General features: G+C 58.5%; 2 protein-coding genes across 5 annotated transcripts in view; both read left to right on the top strand.

The window, feature by feature from the left end:
- The window catches only part of RNF213 (ring finger protein 213), a 102,815-nt gene extending 95,310 nt beyond the window's left edge, over positions 1 to 7,505 (top strand). For both annotated transcript variants that reach the window (XM_064495410.1, XM_064495408.1), the window contains 9 exons: positions 494 to 626; positions 1,019 to 1,102; positions 1,455 to 1,635; positions 1,914 to 2,115; positions 3,212 to 3,289; positions 4,088 to 4,282; positions 4,671 to 4,760; positions 4,878 to 5,056; positions 6,340 to 7,505. In XM_064495410.1, coding sequence (XP_064351480.1) covers positions 494 to 626; positions 1,019 to 1,102; positions 1,455 to 1,635; positions 1,914 to 2,115; positions 3,212 to 3,289; positions 4,088 to 4,282; positions 4,671 to 4,760; positions 4,878 to 5,056; positions 6,340 to 6,496 — 1,299 coding nt within the window. In that variant the 3' untranslated portion in view covers positions 6,497 to 7,505. The remainder of the gene's footprint in view (positions 1 to 493; positions 627 to 1,018; positions 1,103 to 1,454; positions 1,636 to 1,913; positions 2,116 to 3,211; positions 3,290 to 4,087; positions 4,283 to 4,670; positions 4,761 to 4,877; positions 5,057 to 6,339) is intronic.
- Positions 7,506 to 10,953: 3,448 nt separating this feature from the next.
- Positions 10,954 to 26,994, top strand: part of ENDOV (endonuclease V) — a 35,496-nt gene continuing 19,455 nt past the window's right edge. Inside the window, exons 1-9 of one of the 3 annotated variants that reach the window (XM_031469289.2) lie at positions 10,954 to 11,069; positions 11,373 to 11,544; positions 16,880 to 17,014; positions 17,219 to 17,258; positions 18,166 to 18,278; positions 19,054 to 19,122; positions 19,458 to 19,586; positions 22,070 to 22,143; positions 22,915 to 22,973. In XM_031469289.2, coding sequence (XP_031325149.2) covers positions 11,014 to 11,069; positions 11,373 to 11,544; positions 16,880 to 17,014; positions 17,219 to 17,258; positions 18,166 to 18,278; positions 19,054 to 19,122; positions 19,458 to 19,586; positions 22,070 to 22,143; positions 22,915 to 22,973 — 847 coding nt within the window. In that variant the 5' untranslated portion in view covers positions 10,954 to 11,013. Of the gene's footprint in view, positions 11,070 to 11,372; positions 11,545 to 16,879; positions 17,019 to 17,218; positions 17,259 to 18,165; positions 18,279 to 19,053; positions 19,123 to 19,457; positions 19,587 to 22,069; positions 22,144 to 22,914; positions 26,939 to 26,994 lie in introns of those variants that run through there. The other 2 variants (XM_064495407.1, XM_011000095.3) reach the window with 2 other exon arrangements.

The following is a 26,994-nucleotide window of genomic DNA, read 5'->3' as shown; positions in this document are numbered from 1 at the left end:
GTCTAGCCAGAAGTAAGATGATTTCAGAAATTCCTGTGGGTCAGCGAAGGGAAATGAATTTGCGGTAGGGAGGCCGTTGGGTCAGTCCTGTGACCTCTCACCGACGCGCACAGAGCGGCGCCGAGCCCCGCCAGCAGCGCGGCCTCCTGCTCCGAGCAGCCGCTCCACCCCCGCCCGCCGCCGGGCCCCAGGGGCTGCTTTCTTTCATCAGCTCTTGGCAGGCACATCTGTTGTGTCAGCCCCGCGGTTCACTCCCCAAGCCCCAGCGTGCAGAACGCGGGCCAGCATGCTGCACGCGGTTGCTGGGCACTTGCTGGAAGAACCGTGTGGCCTTTTCCCCCTTCTCGAGTTCCACAACGTGTCATCACATAAAACGGCACGTTGACCAGAGTGAAGTACGAACACACGTGCTGAGCCAGCCCCGGAGTCTGCTTCCCCAACATCGCTTTCTGGGTAAACTATAAAGCATTCCTGGTGGTCTCCCCTTTCCTAGGAAGCAGAACTGAGACTGGTGAAGTTCCTGCCTGAGATTCTGGCCCTGCAGAGGAACCTAGTGAAACAGTTCCAGAACGTTTCCGAGGTTGAATTCAAGTCCATCAGAAGCTTCGTTAGCAGCCACAGCTCAGGTAGGGCTCTGACGGGGTCAGGGCTGTACGTGTCGTGGTTCCAGCATGAGGGCTCTGGTTCAGGGCTGGTGGGTGCCCTGTACCCTAAGCTTGTAGCACTAAATCAAACCTGTGAGTCCCCGTGACCCATTAGAAGACTTTGCTGCAGCTGACACGCTCTCTCTGGCTCCTCAAAGTCAGCTTTAGTTGAAACTGCGTTTAGAACCTGTCGGTGATGCTGGGAAAGTGCAGGGTGGAGGTCCTTCTAAGGAGCGGGTTGCTCCCTTGGTGTCACCCCTGGGCCGGTATTACCGTGGGGCCGGTGTCACCGTGGGGCCAGTGTTATCCCGGGGTGGGTGTTACCCCGGAGCCGGTGTTACTAGGGGGCCCTCACCATGCGTCTTGTCTGACAGATGGGCTGAGGGAGTTATTGCTGAAGAGAATCACTGCCTTTCTGTCGACATGGAACAAACTGAGGAGATCGCTGGAGACCAACGGTAAGTGTCAGCCCTCCCGCCCCCAGCGTTCCGGGGCAGCCCGTCCGCGGCCTCTCCTGTCCAGCCAGCTCTGCCCGTCCTGTGACTGCCGCTGCCCGGCCGTGTGTGTGTAGCCCCAACCCTGCAGACTCCTGGCGCAGGTGTCTGGGATGAGTGAAGTATCAGGGAAAGCACACCCTCAGTCTCCCTGAATCTACAAATCAGAAAGGAGCTGAGAACATTTGAAACTTGCCCACATGTACAAGAGATGGGGTGGGGCGGCTCAGAGCACCCCAGTTCCAGCTCTGCTCTGTGGGGGTGGCTCCCCCCTGAGGCAGGGCAGCAGCAGCCAGAGACGCGTGTCTGTCTGCAGGGGAGATCAAGCTCCCTAAGGACTACTGCGCGTCCGACCTGGACCTGGACACGGACTTCGAAGTCATTCTGCCACGTCGCCGGGGCCGGGGCCTCTGTGCCACCGCCCTGGTCAGCTACTTGATTAACCTGCACAACGAAATGGTCTACGCGATGGAGAAGTTCTCCAAGGAAGACAGCAGGTGGGTGCGCAGGCCCGTGGCGGGGGGCCCTGTCCGCCCAGGAAGTCGTTCCGGGGCAGCACAAGCAGGGAAGCAGGGTCCCCAGGCCCGGGGGCAGCGAGCCGGGCTTCAGGTCCCCCTGGACAGATCCCCTCGGCCACGTTCACGAGCGTCACGGGTTCGCGTATCCCTTCACCTGAGCAGCCGGCAGCAGCGTCACACGGGGGCTGGCTCCGTGGCGCTGGGCCACACGCACCTGACTGGGGGCTGAGTGCTGTCTGTCTGTCTGTCTGTTCCAGCTACTCCGTCGATGCCTCCGAGGTCACCGACCTGCACGTCATCAGCTACGACGTGGAGCGGGACCTGACCCCGCTGATCCTCTCCAACTGCCAGTACCACGTGCAGGAGGGCGGGGAGACCTTGCAGGAGTTCGACCTGGAGAAGATCCAGCGCCAGGTCACCAGCCGCTTCCTCCAGGGCAAGCCCCGGCTGACCCTCAGGGTGAGGCTGAGCTGCTGCTGTTTGTGTGGTCGGTGCATCTGTTTGCAGGTTTCCCCGAGGGTGGCTTTGATCACAGCGGTTTCAAAGTGAGGAGGGACCATCTGGACCCTTGGTCCACAGCCCCGATGCCGTCTGGGCTGATAGCCCCGGGGCTGTCTCTACCTCTGGACCCACCCCCAGTACCCGAACGGTGTTTGTGTGTCTGATGGGCTCGGCGTCCAATTCTCTGCCACGGTTAATGGCACCGCCAACCACCCGTGAGAAACCGCATTATTTTCCCCCTTCCCTGTAGTCTCCACACATGCCCTGTCATCCACACCATCAGGCGCCCCGTTTAACTCCCAGGGCCCCCTGCTCAAGTTCCAAGCAACTGTCCTGAAGTTGCGCCACCGCGGTGGCTCCCACCCAGCCCCACCTCCAAATCTCTGACATCCAGACTTGCTGCCCATCACCCTGTCGGACCCCCCGATGCGCAGCCCACTGCTCGTGGAAAAAGCCTACACTTTGTCTGGCACAGAAGGCCCTGTGGCCTGTCCCGGCCCTGCCTCTGGCCACCTCCCCATAGTGAATCCCGCGGCCTCTCACACGGGGTCACCTGAACGCACCACGCATGGCCACGTCTGTTCTTTACCTGGGCTGCACTGGCTCCTCCCAGGCCCAGTCCCGGGCTGGTCCGTGGGTGTGCTTCTGCGCCTTCCCTGCCCGCAGTGAGGCTGTGAACTGCTGGAGCCCAAGGCTGGTGTGGACACACTCTGCTTCCCCTGTTGTCAGCAGGGTGCCCCTTGGTCCTGCTCTGTGCTCAGCGCACCAGTGGGACGTACTCACTTCCTGCTCCCCCGGCAGGCCGCAGGCGACAGTATTCCGCGTGACTACCTGCTGGGCCACGGAGGCCAGGCTGTGTTCCTCGTGCCATCGTTTCCACAGATTGTGGGTTAGACACAGACCACAAGTCACGTGGGGACAGAGCGGCCTGCTTTGCCTGGTGACAGGCCGAGTAGCTGAGACTGCAGTTGAGTCTCTGCTCCGGCATGTGTTTGTCATCAGGTGGACACCTCCAGTGTGGGCTCCGTCCAGAGATGTTTCTTTTTCATTCCAGGGAATACCCACGCTGGTGTGCAGACGGGACTGGAACTACGAACACCTCTTTGTGGACATCCAGAACAAGATCCCGCAGGTGATGGCGATCAGCCTTGTCAGTGCGCGTGCGTGTGTCTCAGAGTGTTCGGGCTGTGCCACCCTCCCTCTAGCCGTTTGCCGAGAGCACCAAAGAGTTTCAGGGCCTCCTATGTTCCCCGAGCCCAGCGCACCTTCCAAAGGGCAGGCCGGCACAAGTGTTCTCGTGGAGGATAAACACATGGGAACCTTGCGGTGGCAGCTATTTAGCGATGGTGTCATGGCCGTCACGCTGGTGCAGAACGTCCAGCACTTGTTCCTGCATTTCTGGTTTGCCTGCATTGGATGTGTGTGGGGGGTGTTGAGGTGTGATGTGTCTGTGTGTCGGCATGGATGTCCTCACAGCTTGTTCATTTTTTAGTTGAAGTGTAGTCAGTTACAGTGTGTCAATTTCTGCACAATGTCCCAGTCGTGCATGTACGTACGTGCATTCGTTTTCATCTTTTTCATTAAAGGTTAGACAGGATATTGAATAAAGTTTCCTGTGCTATATAGAAGTTTATTTTTTATCTATTTTTGTATATAGTGGTTATGATTTGCAAAGCTCAAACTCCCAGATTTATCCCTTCCTGCCCCCTTTCCCCCTCACACCTTGTCCTGAGAATTCAGTGAGTTCACATCTATTTCTGTAAAACACCTGGACACTGTTGACCTTAGCAAGCACGCCGTGTTGACTGCTGTTGTTCCAAGAGCCAGTCCCAACCCATGGCTTTGGCTGGCAGCAGGTGAGGGCTCTTATCAGGCAGTGATGCACGAGTAGCCCCAACCTTGGACCCCTGTCCTGCCTTCGACCTCCTAGGACCCCCTCCCCAACACCGTCCTCAGCAACATCCGAGGACAGCTGCAGTCCTACAGCGATGCCTGTGAGGCTCTGTCCGCCGTAGAAGTCGCACTGGGCTTCGTGAGCACGGCCGGCGGGGACCCCGACATGCACTTGAACGTGTATTTCCAAGACATGCTGCGGATGGGTGATCAGACCTCGCTGGTTTCCAAGGTGGGTCTCCTGCCTGGGAAGGAGACACTCCCCACTTCCTGCTGGGAATACCACCACCCAGGGAGCACCAATCTAGGCAGCCCCCTGAAAAGGAGGGGAGGCGAGGACACCCCTCCCCCAGCCAGTCGGCTGTGTAAACAAAACACACAGGCGGGAAGGGAGCATTGTGCTTGGAATGTGAGGGTCTAGACAGCGGGGCCGCCAGCATGTGGAGGCCTCTGCCGGCCAGCTGCACACCCGGGCGGACCCCAGGTGCTGCGGGGACCGGGGCAGGGAGACGAGGCAGGAGTGAGTGGATGGGGCAGAGGTGGCCTTCCTGGTGAGGGAGACGGAATCCCTGCAGGGGCGCAGAAACGGCACCTCTTCAGGAGTTCTGTTCCTCCTTCAGGCCTTAAACAGGTGCCAGCTGAAACACACCATCGCCCTCTGGCAGTTCCTCTCTGCCCACAAGTCTGAGCAACTGCTGCGACTGAAGAAGGTGGGTCCGCGCCAGGGAGCCGCCCACCTGCCTGCCTGCCCCTGGGCCCCGGGGAGCCGCCCGCCCACCTACCCCTCGCCAGACTCACCTGCGTCATTTGTTCTCAATTCTTTCCAGGAGCCATTCGGGGACCTCATTCCAAGGTACGGAGTCGAGCTCAGCCCTGAACATGCGAAGCTGCTCAGCACCTTCCTAAACCAGACTGGCCTGGATGCCTTCCTCCTGGAGCTTCACGAGATGATGGTCCTGAAGCTGAAGACCCCACAGACGGCGGAGAGTTTCAGCCCTCAGTGGAGGTGCGGGCTGGGCCGGGCACACACCGGGCCTGCCGTCTCCCCGAGATCCCCACCCGCGCAGAAGCCCTGCCCATCTTGCAGAGCTCGGTTTCCTGCTGTTTTATAAACCACAAAGGCACAGATTCCCGGGCGGGGGTATAGCTCAGCGGTAGAGCACGTGCTGAGCACGCACAGGTCCTGGGTTCAACCCAGTGCCTCCGCTCAAAGAAATAGGCCTAGTCTCCGCCACAGTTAAAAAAGGTCACATATTCTCATTATGACAAGTGGATTTACTGTGTCAGCGAGACGCGTGTTTTGAATCTGGTAGGAAAGGCCACACCAGTGAGGACCGCAGGAGAACACCCAGCCCTGGACATTGCCCATCTGTTGTAATTTTGCCGACCTGATGGCCCAGAGATGGTGCCTCAGTTTCCCTCGGGTTTCCCATCTGCTAGTGAGGCTGAAGGTGTCCATCAGCCGTCCGTGCACCTCGCTCTGAGCTGCCTCTCCGTGTCCTTTGATTATTTTTCCTTGGGGCTCTTTGTCTTTTTCTGAATTGTGGAAGATCACGGTTGGTCTTTTATCTCCTTGGTTACAAACGCTGCATCTTCATTTCATGAAGCCAAATCTGACAGAACCTTCCTGAGAGGAGTCTATAGGGAAATACAGATAAGGGTCCCACGGCCATACACCACTCTCCCGTGCGCTTCCCTCGCGCTTTTATAGTTGTGTATGTCACATTCGTTTTGTTAGCCAGTTTGTTTTCGCGTGTGGCCTGAGGGAGGGATTTAACTTTGCTGGTTTTGTAAATAGTCGAACTCCAGCTTTTGCCACCAGCACGCTTCGTAACTTCTCTTCCTCCGCTACGCGCTGAGGCCTCGCGCCTGCACGTATTTATAGTCTTTGCACTCGTCGGTCTTTACGGCCTGGACTTCGAGTGCAGGCAAAAAGGATCCTTTTCCTAGAGAACTTATGACCTTCATCAAAACAAATCATGAAACTGGAATTCAAGCTTTTTTTGAATAGGGGGGCTTCGTTTTCTGGAGAGCAGGTGTGTTACTGTTACCAGACTGCCTAAGACCGCCTGAGCGCCCCTGATCCAGGCGAGCGCTGTCCTGCAGGGCGGGGCGCGGCAGGTGTGCGCCGGAACCTCGAGCCCCAGATTCTGGCGCCGGGTCAGCGACTCCGTGGGTGACGGACCTCGCGCTGCTCCCAGCGTTTCTGGCTGCAGCGAGCACATCGGGCGTGCTGCCGGCCCGACGTGGGAGACTGTCTAACGCTGCCTCTTGTTGCTTGTTTTTCAGCCTGAGAGACACTCTGGTGAGCTACATGGAGACTAAAGACAGTGAGGTTCTTCTGCCCGACGTGGAGTCTCAGTTCCCAGAAGAGATCCTGCTGTCCAGCTGTGTCTCTGTGTGGAAAATGGCAGCCGAGCTGAAATGGAACCGACAAACAAGATAGGACAGCGTCCTGTCCCTGCAGGGACCAGGGCAGGGGAGCTCTCCCCTCCTCCCGGCAGGAGGGGCTCCATCCTGGGCGGTCACCTTTGCTGTTGGCGTAGCACTCAACTCAGGACCCGCTGGCCGCTTTCTGAGAGACAGGCCATTTCAGGAACGTCGGTAAATTCAGAAACTAACTCATCACATTCTGAAGAGTGTTCACTGGGAGGCAAGAGCTAAAGATTACATGAAACTGGAATGAACCACCATCCTCCATGTGCCAGGAGAGACCAAAACAGCCTCTCAGCTCCCTGGAAAGGAGTGGTCTGTCTGAGACCTCCCAGCCTCTCAGCGTGCCCGTGCCCGGTCCCCAGCACCTAGTTCCTCAGAGTTCACCTAGTAGGAGGGACAGGAAGTGGGGTTAAGTGATTTTTGCCTTTTTTTTTTCCTAATTTATTCTGCACTCACAGAAGAGTATCCGGCTTTCTTCTTACTTCCACTCCTTTAAATTCTGAGTGTTGTACATACATTTCTAGGCTTCCAAGTCATGAAAAAGTGCCAGCCTCTTCTGGTCTCCCCCCCTGTACGAGTCAGGGCATTCTGTGAGTGCCCAGGCCAAACCAGCCCGCCCTCACCCGCGCCCTACACGGGTCACTGCCAAACGTCAAAGGCCCAGAAGCTTTCGTTCTGAGGAGTCAAGGGTGCCGTGGGTGTCCTAGTCTCCTCCTCTACAAAGTGAAAGGGCTGGATTGAAGGCCAGCTCTCCTTCCTGTTCTAGCAAATTCTACATGAAAGTTTATCAGTGTAATGTTGGACCAAGGACACGGTTCCGGCATTCTGCCGAATGCACACGTGCTCTTGGTGTGCTCTGGACTCCCCCCGCTGCACAACTCTCTGGTCCTTTCTTTGGGTCTCAGCCAGGGCATACAAACGAGACTCAGAGACAACACAAAACCACTTAAGTTTCCAAAAAAGGAAAAAAAAAAGAACAGTCAAGTCCCTGTGGCCTTGCGTTGCACTTCTCCCTAAAAGGGTCCTGTCTGTTTTTCAAAATCTACCTGCACACTCGTGACCTCTCTGGACTAATTCCTGCTCCCAGGTAGCCCGGCACTGGGACAGCAGTTGTTTACAAGCCAGAGGTGAATGTCTTTCATACACACTTCGAGTCGATGACTCGATCAACTTGAAATCGGGCCCATGGGGTGGTGGGAGCTACAGAAATAGAAGATGCCTGCCAGGGACACCCCACGCCCCTGCGGCGCCCCTGGGGGAGCTGCAGGAGAAGCCGGGCTCCGTTTTCATTATTTCCGTTTCTCTTCAGCGTGTTTGATGAAGGGGTCCAGGATTTTATACAACAGCCACTTGCGTTTAGTCACCTGTGATTACTGAGTCCTTCTATGCAAAGCGCCCCCCCCCCCAACCGGGTCGGCTTCCTGGATTTCGAGCTTCAGGGATGTGGGGGGAGGGGCTGCTTGCTCATTGCTTCAGCTGTGACACCTCAGCGCTGCCGCGGAGCTGGCCAGGCTGCGAAGACCTCGTTTGTGGGGAGGTTGGGGTGGTTGGGAGGCGTGGATTTTTTCCCCACTTTTATGGGTTTTTTTTTTTTGGATAAAGATATTTTGCTTTGTATGTGGTGCTTTCAAAGCACTAACTGTCATTAGGTAGCATTATCTTGTTTGTACAAAAATACACTGGCCTTGCCCAAGCGGATGTAAGTTTTATCGTCATACCTGTTTTAATAAACTGAGTTTTGCTGCTACAGGATCGTCTCTGGGGAGGAGACTTCACCGAGGCTTTGGGGAACGGTTTCGTTTGTTTGTGAAAATGTCCTTGCAGGGGGTATCCATGAAGTGGAAGGTTCTGGACAGAAAACGTACAGTCCGGTTTAAAACGTGACAGGGTAAACTTTTCCTCTGGAGAAAATGACAGCAGAGCTGAGGGCCCGGGGTGGAGTCTAACCCCCTGCCATCTCCAGGCTCAGGGCCAGAAGCTTAAGCCTGCGCCCCGGAAGGGCGTCCGCCCCTCCTGGCCTAACCTGGCTGTCCCGAGAGGTCACAGCCCTCCTGCTAAAGATGAGTAAGAGCTGACTGGCTGCCCATGGGTTGGGTTGTGGGATGGAGGAAACAGCTCCTCAGCAAGAAGAGCTAGAGACACGTGAACGAGAAACCGTAAGCTTCCGGCAGCCCCCTTCCATCTGAGTGGCAAAACACCGCTTTAGAGGAGAGTTGCATTTTCTCTTCTAAAAAGAAAAGGCTCCTGGAGAGAAACCTATGGTCTGGAACAGAGAAGAGATGCTGCTTCACAGTGGAGATGCGTTCCCCGCCCCCGGCCATTCCCACAGTGTCCGCGTCAGGTCCACAGATCGTCCCCTCCTCAGCAGCTCCTCCCCAACCCTAGCCTCCCGTCCAGCCCCTCCTACAGCTCACGCTCCCTGGACGACGAGTGGACGTTTCCCTGCTGCAGTTCTTGCTTTAGGCCCGGGCGGAAGGTCACTAGGTTGGCGGTGGCTTAACCTGACGATCTTCCCAACTGACCCCGGTCTCCCCTTTAAGACCTTGCCCCGTGTGTCACTGGTGTGCCTCTCCTCAGCGGCTGTGGGGTTTCGCCGTCTGGTAACCGAGACAGTCAGGAGCTAGTCCAGTTAGTCCTTGGCTCAGGCAATTCCAACCTGGAAACAAACTTCCAGGGATAAACAATCATCGTGAAGAAAGGGCCTCACCGGAGAGGTAGAGCGCCCCATGTGCTGCCAACGGGCACCCCTCCAGCTCTGACTTCCTGTAAGGTCGCTGTGTCAGCTGGGAGAAGAAACCCTGAGGCCTTGAGCCGAGCGGCAGTTCCTCCAAGCCATGATTAGCATTTATATTGCTTTCTGCTCTGTCTAATCCCTCTGGTCACACTCAGTCCTGTTCTCAGGCATGATGAAGCCCGGTTCCAACTGGAAAAACCCCAGGAAAGGGCCTTCTCCCAAGAAAGCAAATGCTGACAAGACTCACACCTCATCAGACTGGAGTGTATTCTGGGGTAGCAGGACGCTGCTTCCTTGGGAGGAGCTGGAGTATTTCGGGAAGCCATCTGGGGCAAGAGCAGAGAGAAGCTGGAGGGGAAAGGGCCCAGCTGGAGCAGCCGGAAGCCGCCCCTGTGACTGCACGGCCCATGAAGACCTGCCTTGGCCCCTGCTCCCCCTCCCTCCATGTTCCCTAGCGTTCCCTCCCCGTCACCACTGCCTGTTCCCTGAAGCACAGCAGAACCTCAGCCCAGAGCACAGCTCCTTAACAGCCACCAACTTTGCCTCCATTTCCACAGGCCAGGGGGTGACTCCTGATTACCAAATCCGACGCTTCTGTGTCCTTCCTGCTGTGTAACATGACCAGGCAGGCCCAGGTGGACCCCAGAGTAAATCTTGGCTCTCACTCTATAACTCTCCCATGTGAAAGGTCCCCTCCCTGTACCAGAAGGGAGAGTTGAGGGCCTAGAAGGCGGTATAAGTAAACTCCAGTCTGTCTTCACCATTTACTGCCTGAAGCCCAAACCCCTCTGCCTTGTCAATTTTTCACGAATTCATTATTTCTTTTGTAACAGAGAAGAAAAACCTGACTCCGTGTAAGATCTATTCCTTTAGCTGTACCCTGTGAGCTCTGTTGTCTGTGCTGAGTCATGCTGGCTCTGCACCTTCTGTAAAAGAATGTTGCCTGTAGCCTGAAACATACAGGACAGCCCATTCTCCACACTCTGATCTTTAAGGTATAAAACTTTCCCATTCATACAGAGATTAAAAAGTTGCAGAACAGAAAATAACGATTGTCTTGCTGGAGGTTTATAGGAACATTGTGACCAGACCCACGTGGACAGCTGCAAGAACAAAGAATCCTGGCATGGAGAAGTTTGCAACAACCAGCCACAAGCCGCACCCAACTCCATCCTTTAGTATAAAAGAAGCCTGAATTCTAACTTGGGTAAAACGGTTTTTTTTAGGACACTAGTACACCATCTCCTCAGCCTGCTGGCTTTCCTAATAAAGAAATTCGCTATTCCTTGCCCCAACACCGCCTCTCTGGATTTTTTGGCCTGTCAGCCTGAGGAGCAGTATGAGCTCGGACTGGGTAACACTTTCTCTAAAACGAATTAAGCTTCCCACTGTGGTCACTTCTTGGTGTCTCCATTCTCCAGTGAAAGCTCCCCTGAACATGCAGAAATTCAATCAAATGTGTACACGTGCTTTTCTCCTGCAGACCTGCGTTTTTCAGTGCAACTTGCACACCCCGCCAGGGGCCCCGAAGCGGGACGACTTTCCTTCCTCGATGGCGGTGGGAAAGGCCGACTTGGACCGGCGGCGGCGGCGGCGGCGGCGGCGGCGGCGGCGGCGGCGGCGGCGGCGGCGGCGGCTCCTCCTCGGCGCGCCTCTCCAGCGGGGACCTCCGGCCACAAGGCGGCAGCATCCTGGGAGCCCCACCGAGCGCTGCCATGGCGACGGCGACGCCCGGCGCCTGCGCGCGGCGCTCCGGAAGTGACGCCACTGGAAGCGACGCTCAGGGCCGCGCCATGGCTGCTAAGGTGGCGACGAGACCGCCGGCGGAAACCCTGTCGCTCTGGAAACGGTAATGGGGCCGGGGGACGTGCAGGGTTCGGGGGCTGGAGCGACTCGGCTCTCCGCGGGCCTCGGGCCTCGTAACGCCCGGCTTTGGGGCCGCGGGGGCCGGAGCCCGCAACCGGCGTGCAGGCGAAAGGGCCTTCGGGAGTTGTGACTTCCGGCCCCGCGTCCGGAGCTCCGGGGGAGGGGGGGCGAAACAGCAGGGTCCCCCGGGCCGGACTCGGGTGCAGTGGGGGCGCGGTGTGAGGGCGGGAGGGTCCCCGGAAGAGCCCTGACTGACTCCCGGGCCTGGACGCGTGTTTGTCCTCAGGGAGCAAGCCCGGCTGAAGGCCTTTGTCGTGGACCGGGACACGGAGGCGTGGCAGCGGGACCCCGCCTTCTCGGGCCTGCAGAGGGTCGGGGGCGTGGACGTGTCCTTTGTGAAGGGCGACAGTGTTGGCGCCTGCGCGTCCCTGGTGGTGCTCAGCTACCCTGAGCTCGAGGTAACGCCCGGGGGGCGCTGGCCAGGGGCCGCGCCGCTTGGGCTCGGGGTGCGTTAGTGGGAGAGGCGGGGCCCTAGGCAGGGAACGGTGCCAAGGTAGAACCCCGGTTCTCCTTTTGTGGGAGTTCGTTAATAAATTGGGAAGCTTTTGACAAAAAGAGGAGGGGGATAAAAATCTCAATAAATTCTGTGACTGAGGTACCGAATTAACTCATGATCTCCAGGTCTGGCCATCGTCTTGGGCTCCCCATGTCGGGGACCCACAGCAGCACACTCCCAACTTACTCAAGCCGGAAATCTCTTGTCTTCCCAGACTCCTCACAGTCAGTCACACACTAACTCCATTTTTTTCCACCCCCTAAATATCGCTGGAGTCTGTCCCTTGGTCAGCATCCCTGCTGCTCCTTCCCCTGGCTGTGCCACTGTCACCTCTTCTGTAGGTGACAGGCAGAACCTTCACTGGGTTCCTGTTCCATGCTGCCAGCAGAGCAGTTTTCCTTAAAAGCAAATGTGAGCAGGTCACCACCTAGTCCACTTGAAACCCTTAAGTGCCCATCCTGTGATCTCAAGGTCAATAAAAGTAACACTCACTCATAAAGCACTTATAAGAGGCTTTCCAAGACCTGACCCCTGTTCAGTGTAACTCATCGTAGGCTCGGCCCTTGCTACCACCCACACTCCTTACCCACTCCCCAGACTGGAGGACTTCGGGTTCCTCAGACGTGCCTTGCTGTATCTGCCTGCCTCACTTTTGCAGTGAAGTTTCCTGTCCTAGAATGTTTTTCATCTGGCTAATTCTTCCTCATGTCTTTGGTCCTCAAGTAAGCCCCCCCTCATCCTGCAGGTTCAGGAGTTGCGCCCAGCACCTTCTCCTTCCTCTTCACCACCCTGGGATGGAATTGGCCTGTCTCCCCTACCAGAGTGTAAGCTCCACGATAGTAGGAGCCACTGCTGTCCTGCCCAGGGTTGTAGCCTTGGCACTTAGCTCCATGCCTGGCACATAGAAGATGCTGGAGTAGATACTTGAAGGAACAGTGTGCCCATTATTCCTTTGGAGTGAACAGCTCAGGAAGCCTTGTCTAAAGAAGAGCCTTGATGGGGAAATCTCAGCTCTGCAGCTCCAGTGTGCCCCCCCCCCCCCACCTGCTCCCAAAGCTGCGTCTTCCTGCCTCGGTGTCTTTTGCTTTACTTGGAAGACCCTGTAGTCAAAGTTTAGCAGAGATGTACTGATACCCAACTTGGAGTTTGATGGGGAGTAAACGAGGTCATGCCTGGAAAGCACTAGCATAACAGGCACGTGGCACCCGTCACAGTGAGTGTCAGCCTCTGTTAACTCGGGGGACAGCTGCTCGCTTTTCAAGACCCGATTCACTTGTTCCCGTCGCTCTGTCCCTTGCTCTAGCTGCAGAATTAACTGTCCCCTCGTCTCTGTCCTTGACCTCTTTCTACACGTGTGCTGGCACAGTACTTCTCACACCATGTTGAAGTTACCAGATTACGAGATGCTTGCGGATCTTACGGCCTATGGTCAGAGCGCTCTTCCTGTTCCAACAGTCCTCCTCCCCTCATTACAGTAACTGTTTTGAGCAGAGTCTCCTTACCTCAAAGAAAAGAAAAAGTTGGTTTATATTCTGTTTTTCTCACCATCTGCAGAGTCTCAAGGTTGGGGTTATGCCGTATTTCTTCTGTAACCCCAGCTCTCAGCCAAGTGCTTGCTGCTTGGATGTGGTCAGCACTTGTCGCCCTGTGGTATAGAGGCTTAGACTGGGAATGGATCTTGGAAGAGTCTGGCCCAGTGACTCCCAAATGCCCAACCGTGGATCTGTGCAGTTGCTCGGAAGTGTGTCTAGAAATACAGATTCCGTAGGCAAATCCGTAGGGACAGAAAGTAGATTCATGGTTGCCAAGGGCTGGGGAGTGGGATGGATGAAGGGTGACTGCTAGTGGGGACAAGATGATTCTGAGGGTGGTGAAAATGTTCTAAAATTTGATTATGTTTATGGTTGCACGACTCTAAACACCAGAAAGCACTGAAGATACTCCTCAAGTAACTTTATGGTAGTGAGCTGTATCTCAATAAAGTTATTTAAAAAAAAAAAAAGTTCCCGAACCCTACCTCGTTTACTGGTATTTGCCTTTTAAAAACAAACCATCTTCCCTGTGATTCCAGAGCAAGGCCAGGTTGAGTCACTGGTCTACCTTCCCCGCAGCTGGGAGTCCTTTCCTCAGCGTCCCTGACGAGTCGTGGCCTCACAACAGCCCATTGCACGGTCAGAGCCCTGGTCAGTGTGTTCTTTTCCCCACGGAGCTGAAATTGCCTGGTTGTGACTTCTGCCTTCAGGTGCAGAGCACAGAGCAAACGGTTCCCGCCCTCTTCTGCCAGCCCTCCCACTGTCAGCAGACAGCTCTGGGCTCTCCTGTCTTGTCTGCTCTGTCCTGAGAGTCTCACTGAGGTGACTTCCAGCTCCCTCGCCAGCCCTCCGACGGTGCCCACAGTGAGCAGGGCCCATCTTTACGCCCCGGCATTGACCTGACTACCTCAAGTGCAGTTCGGCCATTGGTGGGGGGCACTGACTCGCAGATCATTTCTGTAAGTGCAGTTCGGGACTAGGGCGCCACGTGGACGTTGGCTTAGGGTGGAACGTGCGGATCTTGACGGATTGCTGAGCGCCCAGGTCGTGCCCACCTGCTCACTGCACAATTGACTTCTCCTCCTCCCAGATTTCTGACTTGAGAATGTACACACTTACTAAAAAGTTGAAAGACCAATTCATTGAACACCCATATACCCGCTGCTTAAGTGTCAGCTTTTTCTGATTTTGCCGTCTCCCCTGTGTGTGCGTACTGAGGTTGGAGGGTGCCTCCCAGAGCTTGTGACGGCTCACCAGGCCTGTGCTGAGAATGACGTTTTTCTGCAAAAGGGCAGTGTCATTATCACACCTTAGGATATTTACCTAATTCCATAACTACGTGAACTCCATTCCTTATCCCATTTCCCCAGTTGCCGCCATCTGTTTCTTAAAGCTGCTTTTGTGTTGTTCTCTGATCTCTGAAACTTGTGCCGTAGTTTATGTTACAGTCACTGTTGCCGGTAGGTCCCGTTTACTGTGGGGAGTTTTGTTTCGTTTTGTTTGTTTACTGAGACACATCTTGAGCTGACTGTTCCGTGTTAGCTTCCCCAAGTTCCCCGTTGGCTCTCCATATGGAGGGTCAAATCGCCTGTTATTTTTGGAACGTTTCTTAGATGGTGGTTTTAAGTATTGGTTTCACTCCATAGTTTTGTTTCTTGTCTTCAGTCGTACGTATGCTGGGTTTTCCTCCTTGCCGGTGTTTTGGTCCGTTGCTGATCTGAGTTTTTATTTCTGCCGCGTGGTGTTCTCTGTCCGCCATTCGGTTGGTTTTCCTGCTGCCTGACTGGGGCAGCACTTCGTCAGCTCACCAGGTTTAATTATCGCCTTCTGAGTCCTCGTACCTCTGTACAGCCTTTTACTGTTCACTTTAAATGCTGCTTAAACAGGAAACTCAAGGGCTGGGGGTTCGGGTGGCCCACTGGGTTTAAGTCACAAGGGACAGTGAAGTGTAGTCTCACCAGTAACTAGTGTCCTCTTCTGAAGCAAAGTGGCCAGCGTGTCTTCCAATTCTTTGATCCTCTCGTTTCTGAAGAACCTTACACTTCTAGCCTCACCTTCTTCTCCACAAGCCCCCAGGGCTCACCTGCTTCTCCCCAGAGCAACATCTTCCTGATAAAGCTGTGATGGCCCCGTGGACTTCCAAGCCCCTTCTCTCCAGTCCCTGCTGGCTGGGGCTGCCCACGAGCTCTCATGCCATCAGGCTCCCTGCCACATGCCCTACCCTTGGCCATCCTCACCTGCCTGCCCAGCACAGGGCCTGAAGCCAGCTCTGCGAGTCTGGGCTGCTTATTTCCACACATAGGCACACACTGATGCTTGTAACTGGCTTGTGCCCCAGTTGTGGGTACCCCGTAGGTGCTGGGTAGAGGCGATTTGTCTCCCCTCTTGCGTGTCTCTGGTTTCCGGAGTTTCTGGGGAGAGATTCAGATGTAGCAGCCACCATCGTCCTGTGGGAACTCGGGCCACAGTTGGCGTTCACGTGTGTCCCTGTGAGGATGCATTCTGCTGTGTGGGGTTCAGCACTCCAGCCTGCGGGGTTCGCTGTGGATCGAATTCTCTGGTCTGTCATCGAATTAGACACTGCCCGCTTTGGGTCGTTGGCAGTTTGGTGCATTTCCTGTGAGTCAGTGAGGAAAGTGTTGGAAAAACAAGCCCCTCCTCTGTGCCATTAGTGCAGTCCCTTCACGTGGGGACGTGTGGTTATGACCCAGCTTTGAGGGAGGGGTGCGGGTATGATTTTGAAAGCTGTCACCAAGAGATTGGGGTGGGGAGGGTGGACAGTCACATTCGGGGATGTCCGAGCGTTCTGGAGGATGTGTGCTGAGTGGGAAGCGTTCTCCATCTCAGGCCGGTCTGGCTCTAATGACATGTCAAGGTTAAGGGGCCTTCGGGCTGCCGTTCTGTGCTCTGAGCTGGCCCCTGTTCCAGTATTGACAGGGCCTCCTCTTCCATGTGTGTTAGGACTTCTCAGTTGGAAGGACAGTCTATCAGAGCGTGTGACAGCTGTCTGGATGGTCCCCAGCAGATCTACCAGCCCCTGACCCTTGGCCCTGCCCCAGACCCACGGCCCCGCTCCTCCCAGTGTGCGCAAGGCCTTTCAGCGCACCATCCCTGGGGCGTCCCCCCTCCCTCTCTGGGATTATTTGCAGTCACGGCCTCAGAGTTTTCCTTTTTGGACCCTGCCACCCCTTGGGACCCAGTTCTCTTCCAGACTGCCTCACTGAGGCCTGTCCTTTCTCTAAAACACTTGCAGTCTCTTGTGAGGCTGGACTTGCCCTTCTGGCTGTTGTAGCCGCCATGAAGACCTGGTGTTTTCTTCCCTGAAGCCCCTTCTAATGTACCTTCTAACGCTGAGATGTCCTTATCCACAGGCGCTTCTTGGGCTTTGTCTTCTGTGAGCCTGGCAGAAGAGGGGAGGGCAGAGGGGGGTGGTGGGGGACAGCTCTGATTTACAAAGGAGGCAGCCTCAGGAGGGGCTGGTCCACACAGGGTGTGGCCAGGACTTGGAAACGGCAGGGCCGCTCATATGCAGGGTGGATCACCCATCCCCAGATAGTGAGGCAGGGAAGGGGGCCTTGGGGGTGGGCCTGGGAGACGAGGAGGGAGCGGGCAATGGAAAGGATTGATGGACGAGGGCTGAGGGCGTGCAGGGAGGCAGGTGGCCAGGACCACGGGGCGTGCGGTGACCTGGGTGCCTGGTGGCAGGTGGTGTATGAGGACTGCCGAATGGTTAGCCTGACGGCCCCCTACGTGTCGGGCTTCCTGGCCTTCCGAGAGGTGTCCTTCATGGTGGACGCGGTGCGGCGGCTGCGGGAGAAGGAGCCCCACCTTGTGCCCCAGGCAGGTACCTCGGCTGGGCAGGAGGGGAGGGCCTCCCGCAAGGCACTGCCTGGGGAGACCCCGTGAGCTTCCAGGAGAAACGCTTTTGCCCAGAGCAGAGGGACACGGCCTAGAAAGCTGGGCCCCTCCTGGTGCTCCGGGTCGCCCCCGCCTGTGGGGCAAGGGGCACTTCAGCTGACTGGGACGTTCCCGTGGCTTTTCCAGGTCCTGTTCGTGGACGGAAATGGGGTGCTCCACCACCGAGGTAATTTTCCCGAGAGGGACCCGGAGGGGCCCTGGCACTCACGCTCCTGCTGGCCTTGCTCTCCTGTCAAGACCCCTGGCGGAGAATCCCTCTGCCTCTTCACTCCGCCTCTTTCCTGCCCACCCCCGTGACTTCCCCGACCGCCCCCCCATCCCCGACTGGCCTGCACTGGCCCAGCTCAGGGACCACCGCCCGGTTGGGACCTGATGCTACCAGAAGTCAGCCCTGAGCTGAGCCAGCCTGTCCCGCTGGCAGCCCGCCCTGCGTCCTGACAGGCCCTTGCCTGAAACCAGGCAGGAGCAGAAAGGTGTGACCGTCCCCCACGGACGTGGGGAAACCGGCCCAGGGCAGGACGGCTAAGGGGGAGGGGCTGTTTTACCCTCAGATGCAAAGCTGGGGGGTGGGAAGCAGAGGGGGCGGGAAGGGGTGTCATTGGGCTTTCCAGCTCCTGCCCTGGAAGCCTGTGGGCCCAGAGCAACCCTGGATGCTAGCACAGGGCCAGCAGGCCAGCCCTGGGCCTGGACCCCAGGCGCTGCAATCCTGGCCTCCTGGCAGGGGCCCCGTGGCCCTGGGGGAGTTGGGGGGTAGAGACGCAGAGGTCTGATGGTGGCCACAAAGGAGAGGGGGAGGAGGGAAGGTGCCAGAACGTGAAAGGAGAAGCAGGTGAAGTGAGTGAGCACGCTAATTGGGCTCCTAATCTTGAGGGGACGGAGGGGGTGTCCTGTGCCCAGCCCACCACCCAGAAAGCCGGGTGGGGCTCAGAGGCCTGCTCCCCGGCCCTCGCCCCATAGGCCTCTGTTCACGTGGAGGAGCTTGGCAAAGCCGCGGTGTGGCCCCAGTCCCTGCGTCTCTTGACTGCTGGGCTCACATCCCACCACCCCAGCCTCACCCTCCTCTGCCCCCACAGGCTTCGGGGTGGCCTGCCACCTTGGCGTCCTCACAGACCTGCCCTGCATCGGGGTGGCCAAGAAACTGCTGCAGGTGGACGGGCTGGAGAACAGCACTCTGCACAAGGAGAAGGTGAGGGGCCTGTGGGAGCGTTGCACGAAGGCTGCCCGCTGTGGGCCAACCCTGCCCAGGGCGCCCTCCCCCACCTGTCCTGGATTGCGGGCCCGAGTGAGGAAGACCCGCTTTCTCTGCACACTCCGGGTCCCCCGTGGGTGGTGGGCCATTGCGGGAGACTCGAGCTCCTCTCCCAGCCTCCTGGGTGCGAGCTTGCCTCTGCCATGGCGCTCCATGTGGCATCTGGGGCCTGTGCAGGGCTGAGTACTTTTCCACACGCCACCTGCCTCGGGACATCTCCCTCTGGGCCCCACTGGGCCCCACCTCGGAGGGAGCCAGTGACACGTGTGGCTCTCCTGCCCAGACAGCCGGCTGAGAACAGGGCTCAGCTGTGTCCTCTTGTCCTCCCGGTCCCCGTGCCTGCTTTGCTTGTTGAGCTGGCAGGGCCTCTGGCCCGCTCAGGGGGCCAGTACCCACGCCCAGCCCCAGCCCCAGCAGCTTGTTGGGTTGAATCAAGTGCTCACATTTCTAGCAGGAGAGAAAGCGGCGGGAAGTAAGTGGCTTCAGGCGGGTGTGGCCCTGTGTGTGCGCCAGCCGGGTGCCTCCACCCCCAACTCGGGGGCCTGGGCGGGCTGCTGCCCCTTCTCCGCTGTGGGATGAGGGGGGAGCACCTCGTCAGGCTGGGCAGCGCCCTGGATGCAGGGTCCACTCACAGATGGGCCCTTCCGTCTCTGGCCTGCCTCAGCCCGTCACCAAGAAACGTGTTTCTCCAAGTCTTTTCTCTGTTCTCCAGATACGACTCCTGAGGGCTGGAGGAGACTCGTTTCCACTGATGGGAGGCTCTGGGACCGTCCTGGGCATGGTGAGTGGCCAGGGACCTGTGCCCCACCAAGGCAGACCTCTCATCCGAGAGCCAGTATCTGTGTACGCATGCACGCCAGACCCCGTCTGCCTCCCCGTCTTCCCACCGCTCGGGCTGACCCGGGCTGTGCCTGCATCTCTTTCCTCCCCTCCCTCACTGTACTGAGGGGACCTCCAAGCCCTCGCTCACCCCTCCCCATCCCCAAGACAAGCAGCAGGAAGGTGCCCGAGGGTGCTGGCGGCGCCCCAAGCTCCCTCCTACCACCCAGGACGAGTTGTCCATCCTTCAGCCCACAGAGCTTGCCCCAGCGCCCTGACCCTGCTCTCCTGTCCCAGGCCCTGAGGAGCCACGACCACAGCACCAAGCCCCTCTACGTCTCTGTGGGCCACAAGATGAGCCTGGAGGCAGCCGTGCGCCTGACCCATGGCTGCTGCAGGTTTCGGATCCCGGAGCCCGTGCGCCAGGTGGGTGGCTGACTCACAGCACCTGCCCTTGCCAGTGCCCCCAGGCAAGGAGAGGCCTGTAACCACCTGTGGAAGAGTCTGGGCCACGCCGGGCGTGGTGGGAGGAGCAGGGCCTGAAGGGTGCAGAGCTCCCAGTGGCTCATCCTGCAGCCCCACCCTGCCCAGGCCCTGTGGCCTGCTGGGCCGCTGCACTCAGCCTCTCAGCCTCCTGCACCCTGGGTCCTCAGGAGGATCAGCTGACATCAGCTCAAACGGCAGAGCAGCCTGCCAGCCCCTGAGGGCCAAACTGCCTAGCTGGCAGGGAGGGAGCGGCCGCCCTCAGCTAGGGAGGCCCCTGCAAGGCTGCTGGGCAGGGCTGGGGAAGACCTGTGCCAAGGGTGCCAGTCAGGAGACTCTGAGGTGTGGCCACGCCAGGCACCCAGCACCTAGCTTGGGACCCGGAGATCAGAACTCTAGTGAATGAGTCGGCCCAGCTGAGAAAAAGCTGACTCAGGCATGGGAGATAGAACCACGTGCAAGGTGCCCTTGGGCTCGCCTCAGTGACAAGGAGGCAACAGTCACAGCGGGTGCACGGCAGGAAGCCCATGGAGTGAGCGTCCGTGAGGAGCTGTCCTCAGGAAGAGACCTGCTGGAAGAGAAGGGGGAAGGGCAGTCCAGGCCGGAGGGCTGGCATTTGCAAAGGCCCTGGGGCCAGAAAGAGCCTGCTGCCCAGAAACCTGAAGGAAGATGTGGCTGGAGCCTGGGCAGGGACGGGCGGGTGGAAGCCTGTGAGTGTCACGGCTGTGACAGAACCTTAGGTGCACCACTGGGCTCTGGATGTGAGTCCCGAGGGGACACTCGGATTTGCCATCACAGCTGTGGCTCTGTGCACGGCCTACTGCTACCCATCTGCCTGAGGCCTGTGCTGCTTCAGCACGAGGCAGCCTGCCGGAGAGGCCACGGGCCTGCCCTGTCCTCTCAGCTCAGCACCAGCTGGTGACGCTGGAAGCTTGAGGGCCCTGGCTCTGCCTCCCGCAGCACCTGCTGCCCACCTCTGGGCCTAGGGCCTCCCAGCTGCTGGTGTGCAGGCTGGCCTCCAGGTGGCAGTAGCAGCCCGCACAAGGCTGCAGTTCTTAGCCCCTGCTGCCAGCCCCTCTCAGGGCGGTGCAGAGACACGGCCTCTGGGGTGGCATTCAGAGTGGACTGGCTGAGTGTCCACCAACCTGTGTACAGGGTTCGTAGGTGCGAGGGTTCTCAAGCCTTGGGTGTGAGTCCTGGCCCCAGGGGGCCTTCCCTCCCCTATTCCCACCCACCTGTGCAACCTCACACAGATTGGGCTGGGAGACCCAAAAACTCTCCCCAGGTCTTCAGAGCCAGGGACTCTGCTGAGCTGGAACAGTGGGCAGGGCTCTGTCCCCTCTGTGCCTCACTTTGCCCCAGAGTGTGTGGTGGCCATGTCCTTGCAGGTAGAGGATGCCCTCTAAAGCCCCATGAGCCCCTAACGTGGGCAAGGACCGTGTGTCTGCCCTAGTACAGAGCCAGCCATCTGCGCCCAGGAGGAGGGGAGGGAGCCCTGTCCAGCAGCACTGGCGCTCTCTTTGTCCGTCTTCTTGCTCGGCCTGCTTGCCTGTTTACACTTTTTCCTCCTGACTACTTCTGGAAGCTCTGAGGAGAGGGTAAGAGAGGGCTCAGTGCCTGCTCCCTTGGTCCCAGGCCTGTTGCCCGTGTGTCAGGCCAGGCCGGGCTGCTGCTGGGGAGGGCGGGAGGTACGCCTCGCCTCTGCGGGGCCTTTCCCCTGGGCACCCTGCTGCCCGCCCTGCCCGCGTGCCCCTTCACTCTGAAGCAGAAGCAGTTGGGGGATTAGCTGCTGTGTCCTGTCATGCGGGGCGAAGCAGGGCTAAGCCCATCTGAGCTGGGATCAGGGGCTTCCTGAGGACAGACCCCCCCCCCCGGTGGGGGTCAGCCTGTGGGAGTATCCAGGTGGCAAGGTCCTGGAGGGTCCCACTCAGGCCTGATCCCCTCTGCCCAGGGTCTCCCCCGATCCCAGTCTGTGGCTTGCAAGCCTCCTTTCATTCTGGAGACTCCGCAGAACTTTCCAGACACTTCCCCAGGGACAGGGGTCACAGCTGACACCAGCCAGGAGACAGATGAGCCAAAAGTGAGGACAGACAAGCTGGGCTGAGGGCAGTGTTCAGAAAAAAGGGTTTTAGCAGAGAAACCTTGGGCTCAGACAAAACCTACAGGGAAGCACAAACTGAGCCCAGTGGAAGCCAGCAGAAACAGAGGGGGCACCCAGTACGTTCCCTCAGGCTCTTTGGGAACATGCCATGGAGCATCTTGACGAGAGGGCCTGGCACTGTGTCACCCACACACCACAGGGCTGCTGCGCCTGGTCCCGAAGGCAGGGCTTCCATGGGGGGTCCAGGCTGCCGGGCTGGGGCTCGTCCAGAGGCCAGCTCGGGACCCCAGCTGCCACCTCTCACTCGAGCCATCCCCCTCCTCAGGCTGACATCCGCTCCCGAGGCTACATCCACAGGACCCTGGGCATCGGTGGCACCCCTGCCCCGGGGCGGGAGAGGTGAGTGCCCAGGTGTCCGGATCATGCCCACAGGGGGCTGTTTCTGGTGGCTGAGCCTCTCCCTGCTGTGCGCTGAGGCTCAGGCCAGATGTGTAGGGCCAGGCAGGGGAGGCAGAGTTCCTGAAGGGACAGAAGAGGAGCCAGCAGAACGTGGGGGGCTGGTGTGACTCCATGTTCAGTGAGAAGTCTCTAGAAACCCCCAAAGCCCAAGGCCCGCCTCCCACCAGGGTGGCTCCCCACCTGTCTTGATCCATTTATCCGTGAGGCACTGGGGTGTGGGCTCGCACACAGGGCGAGCGAGTCGGGTGGGCCTGGCTCGGCACCACCAGCTCTCTGAGCCTGTTTCCTCAGCTGTGTGGCTACACAGTGTCTCATCCTGCCGTGTTGTGTAGTGACAGCCAGAGGTGGCTGGTTACCCCATCCTTACAGTACTTACCAGAGGCAGGCACTGAGGTCACTTTGCAGACGAGGACACTGAGGCAGCTGGGGTGTCCTGTCCCACCAGGAGTCGTTGCAAGCACGGTGTTTCCTTTATGCTCCCTTCAAGCTGTGCTGTCCTGGGCCCGGCTGAGCTGCTTTGAGAACTTGGGGAAGTTGTAGCTGGGACCCCCAAGCTCTCCAGGGGTTGGGAGCCGGCTGTTGGGATCCACCCCATCCTCTGGCCTGGGCCCACAGGGCCCCAAGCATCCAGGTGGCACGGTCTTCAGGGCCTACCTGGGGAGCGAGGGGGCTCTGGCATTTGATGCTGCCCTTTCTCAATGTCATTACCAGGAGCAGGAAGGCACCAAGGCCAAGGGCAGGCCCCGAGGGAGTCTCAGAAGAGCTGGCAGGTAAGGACAGGCCCCCTGAAGCCCACAGCCAAGGCCCCAGGACACACCGGAGAGCCCCAGGCCCAGACGCCCAGGGCCAGGGCTGAGGGTGGCCCAAGCTGGTCGCCTGGAAGACTCTCGGGCTGCCCACGGCACCGCTCCAGTTCATCTGTAGGGACTTGGGGAGCGGCCCTCCAGAGGCGGGCAGCCTGGCCCCAGGACGTGGGGACACAGCAGGCACCGCCCTGCTCAGACGGCCAGGGGGCTGCCTCCTCATTCCGTGGTCACGAGGCCTGGTGGCCTGGAGCAAGCTCAGCGGAGGCTGGAGCTCACGCGGCAGAGCGCCAGGCCCAGAGAGAGCACCTGAGATTAGCTTCCCAGGAGCGCAGGAAGGGGCTTGGCGTTCACGGCGAGTTTTCTGGTGTTTGCTTTGGTTTCATTCTGAAAGCGCCCAGGTGGGCTTACAGCTGCCGGACTGTGCGCACGGCCAGGGCTCCTGGCCCATCTGCTCCTCCGAGTACACATGCCACTTGCTTGGTGTTCATTTGTAACCCAGCCCTCCTCTCCCCGCCGGCCAGCCACTTGGAGCCACTTCCACCCCGGCCAGGGAGGGTCCAGCCTGGGGTGGCTGCTGGCACCCACGGGTCCTGGACAAAGGGGAGAAGAGCCTGGAAAGGGCCCAAGGGTCGGGGGACGCGCAGGCAGTCTTGGCTGCAGGGATGGGGTGCCGGACAGAGTGCCAGCGCCAGTACCCGAGGGGATGGGTGTCGGGCTGTGCTGCCCTGGCCTGAGGCTGTGAGGGCAGGACGCCCACTGAGGCCACAGCCCCACTGTGTGCAGGTGCCGAGAGCTCTCCCCTGTTCCTGCCAGCCCGGCTCGCTATCCCCGCCAGCCTCTTCACCCAGCCTCCAAGTTCATCTCCACTTGGGAAAGCAGCTCAGCCCTGTCCCTGACTTGGCCCCCCGCCTGGCCACTCCTCTCAGTGTTAGCTGAAGTCCCAGTGGAGGTCCCTGTGTGCCTCCCAAGCAGCCCCCGGTCCTCCACCTGCCGGCTCGCCCCCCAGGCCCCCTGAGGGCCCTGGAATCTTTGCTGAGGGGATGAGGAAGCCAGCGGAGGTCTGTCTTGCCACTTACCCTGCCTGTCGGGAAGGAGCTGGTTGTCGTGGTTCTGCAGCCTGGACCGGAAGCCCAGGGAGGCCCCGGGTCTCGGCACTCCCCCCACGGCCCTCCGGTGCCTCTCCATTCACTCACGATGAGAAGGGAGCTCTCCTCTGGGGCCTCGGCTCCTGAAAGAAGCAAAGGGGACAAGTGAGCAAGGCAGCCTGGGGTTTCGGGCCAGCAGGGTGCTGCCCGCCTTCCCCTCCTGCTTCACCTGCGCTCCTGAAGCCTGGTGTCGGGCGGGGCGGGGCTCCCTGCTCAGCAGCCCTTAGTCGGACACTGCAGTAGGAGGTGGGTCAGCCTCGGTCGGGGGCGGTGAGGTCCAGAGGGCCTTTGGATGCCACCCAAGTGCTTCTGGCTGCACTCGAAGGCCCGGCAGGTTCCAGCATATTTCACAAGTGCCTCCAGGGGGGCTCCTGTAGCGGGAAGGACTGTCCCAGGTACTGATCTGCGGTCCCGCTCTTGCTGCCTCCCCAGGTGTCTGCCCGGGCACACCTTTCTTCTCCCCTCAGCTTCCTCTCTCCTCCCAGTTCTGGGTCTGAGAAAAACACTTGCTCATCACAGCCTGGGGGGCACAGGGAGCCGCAGCTCGCCCCGCCCTCCCCAGCAGGCCCCGGGCCGTCTGCCCACCCTGCCCAGGCTCCGGGGTGCTGTTCCTGTGGCTTTGGAGCCCGCACCTTGGTACCTGCAGCTTCCGGCTCACTGTGCCCACAGTGCCCCCAGCTCCCCCTCCCTCACGGTCTGTCTCCCAGCAGAGAAGGTGGCACATGGCATCTGATGGCGCTCCAAGAGGGGCCTGTGTTCTTGTGGGGGAACAGACGCTCGGTCAGGTTGAGGACTGAGTGTGAGCATCTGCGTGGCGCCCCTGCCGGCAGCAGCGCAGTCCGTTCCCAGTACATGGAACGTGGTGGGTGTCCAGCAGCAGCTGGGCTCCTCGATGAGACATTAGCGGTCAGAGGGACGGATGGCCTAGGGTCCGGTCAGAGGCGTGAAGGGAGCTCGGGGCCGGAGAAGGCCCCCAGGGCTGCCTCCCTAAAATCCCTGACGGTCACTGGGCACAGGCAGGCCTGGGCGGGGCTCCTGGGGGTCATCCCCACCTGAACACAGCCATGGTCCTGGGGGGTGCCCAAGGACGTGGGAAACAGAGGCACTTGGCTGGGGCCCCAGGCAGCTGCTGCTTCATTCACACCCCTGCTGAGTCCGAGGGCGCTCAGCCGCCCCATATGCGCCCCATCCTGGTGCCCAGGACGCTGTGCTCTGGTGGCTTCGGGAAGCTCATCCCCTGCCTGGTGCTCCACCACCACTGCCCTCCTAACTCCTCGGAGCCCTCTCCCTGCCCAGAGCTCATCAGGACCAGGGGGTGGGAGGGTGTGGGTGTGCAGGATGGGAGCCAGGCAGAGCTGGCTGGGCCTGGCGGCTTTGTACCAACAGCGCTGGGGCAAAGCTGGAGCGTCTGATGGGGTCACGCCGCCCTTCCTCCCCGGGCAGCGGCAGCCCCGTGCAGGGTGGCTGTGGCACAGAGCCCCTGGCCACCACTAGCTGGCTTCCTGTCTCTGTGAACTTGCACATTCTGGGTCCCTCATAGGAATGGAGTCGCAGCATGTGACCTTTGCGTCAGGCTTCTCTCAGCACAGCGTTTTCAGGGTTCGTCTGAACTGCTGCGTGGCCAGATAATACTCTTGTGTGGATAAGGCCACTCTGTTCATCCGTTCACCCGCTGCCGGATGTTTGGATCGTGGGGGCTGTTACGAGCGGTGCTGCTGCGAACATCGATGCACAAGTGTTTGTGTGAACTTAGGTTTTTAGTTCTCTTAGGGGTGAAATTTCTGGGGGCCGTGGTGCCGCTATGTTTACGTTCTTGAGGAGTAGCTGTGGTGTTTTCCTGTTGTTTTCCATGGCACCCGTGCCTTTTTGCAGCCCCGCCACCAGCACGCAGGGCTCCTGTTTCTGCACACCCTCCGCCTGCCACCGTCTGTCTGCTGGACGCGCGCGTGCCGGTGAGGCGGTATCTGGGTGAGGTTTTGACGTGAATTTCCCTGATGACTGGCGATGCTGTGCGCCTCTCGTGTGCACGTGGGCTGTTTGTGTGTCTTCCTGGGAGAAACGTCCACTGAAATCCTGTGCCCTTTTAAAACCTGTTACCTGTCTTTTTATTGTTGAGCCGTACAAATCCCTGTGTGTCCTGGATAGCAGACCCTTTCCAGGTGTGCGATTTACAGATACGTCCTCCTGCTCTGTGGGTTGTCTTCATTTTATTGATGATGGCCTTTGATAAATGAAAGATTTAACATTTGATGAATCTGTTTTTCATTTGTTGCTTGTGCTTTTGGTGTCGTAGTGAAGAAGCCGTTGCCTAATGCAACGTCACAAAAAATGCGTTTCCTCCTTTGTTTTCTTCGAAGACTTCTGTAGCTTCAGCTCTTATGTTTAGATCTTTGACCCATTTTGAAGTAATTTTTGTGTAAAGCTATCTGGGGGTCCTTGTAATTCTGTACGAGTTTTAGAACCGGCTTGTCCATTTCCGCCCCCAAAAAATGCATTTGGGGTTTTGACATTGACCGCACGGACCAGTTTGGAGAGCACTGCTGTCTCAGTGGATCACCTCTTCCAGGCGCTGAGCACGGGGTGTCTTTTCACTTAGTTACGCCTTCTTTAGTTTCTTCCAACAGTGTTTTATCATTTTCATTGTACAAGTCTTGTACTTCTTTTAGTTAAGTTTATTACTGTTTTATCCTTTTTGATGCTATTGTAAGTGGAATTGTTTTATTAATTTTATTTTTGGATAATTCACTGCTGTTATATAGAAATACAACTGGTTTTTGTATCATGTATGCGGCAACTTTGCTGTGCTCATTTATTAGCTCTAATTTGTGTGTGTGTGTGTG

This window comes from Camelus dromedarius, chromosome 16 (genome assembly GCF_036321535.1).
Source record: "Camelus dromedarius isolate mCamDro1 chromosome 16, mCamDro1.pat, whole genome shotgun sequence".
NCBI classification, from domain to species: domain Eukaryota; kingdom Metazoa; phylum Chordata; class Mammalia; order Artiodactyla; family Camelidae; genus Camelus; species Camelus dromedarius.
Note: the sequence above shows the minus strand (reverse complement) of the source record. Positions and strands in the feature narration are given on the sequence as shown.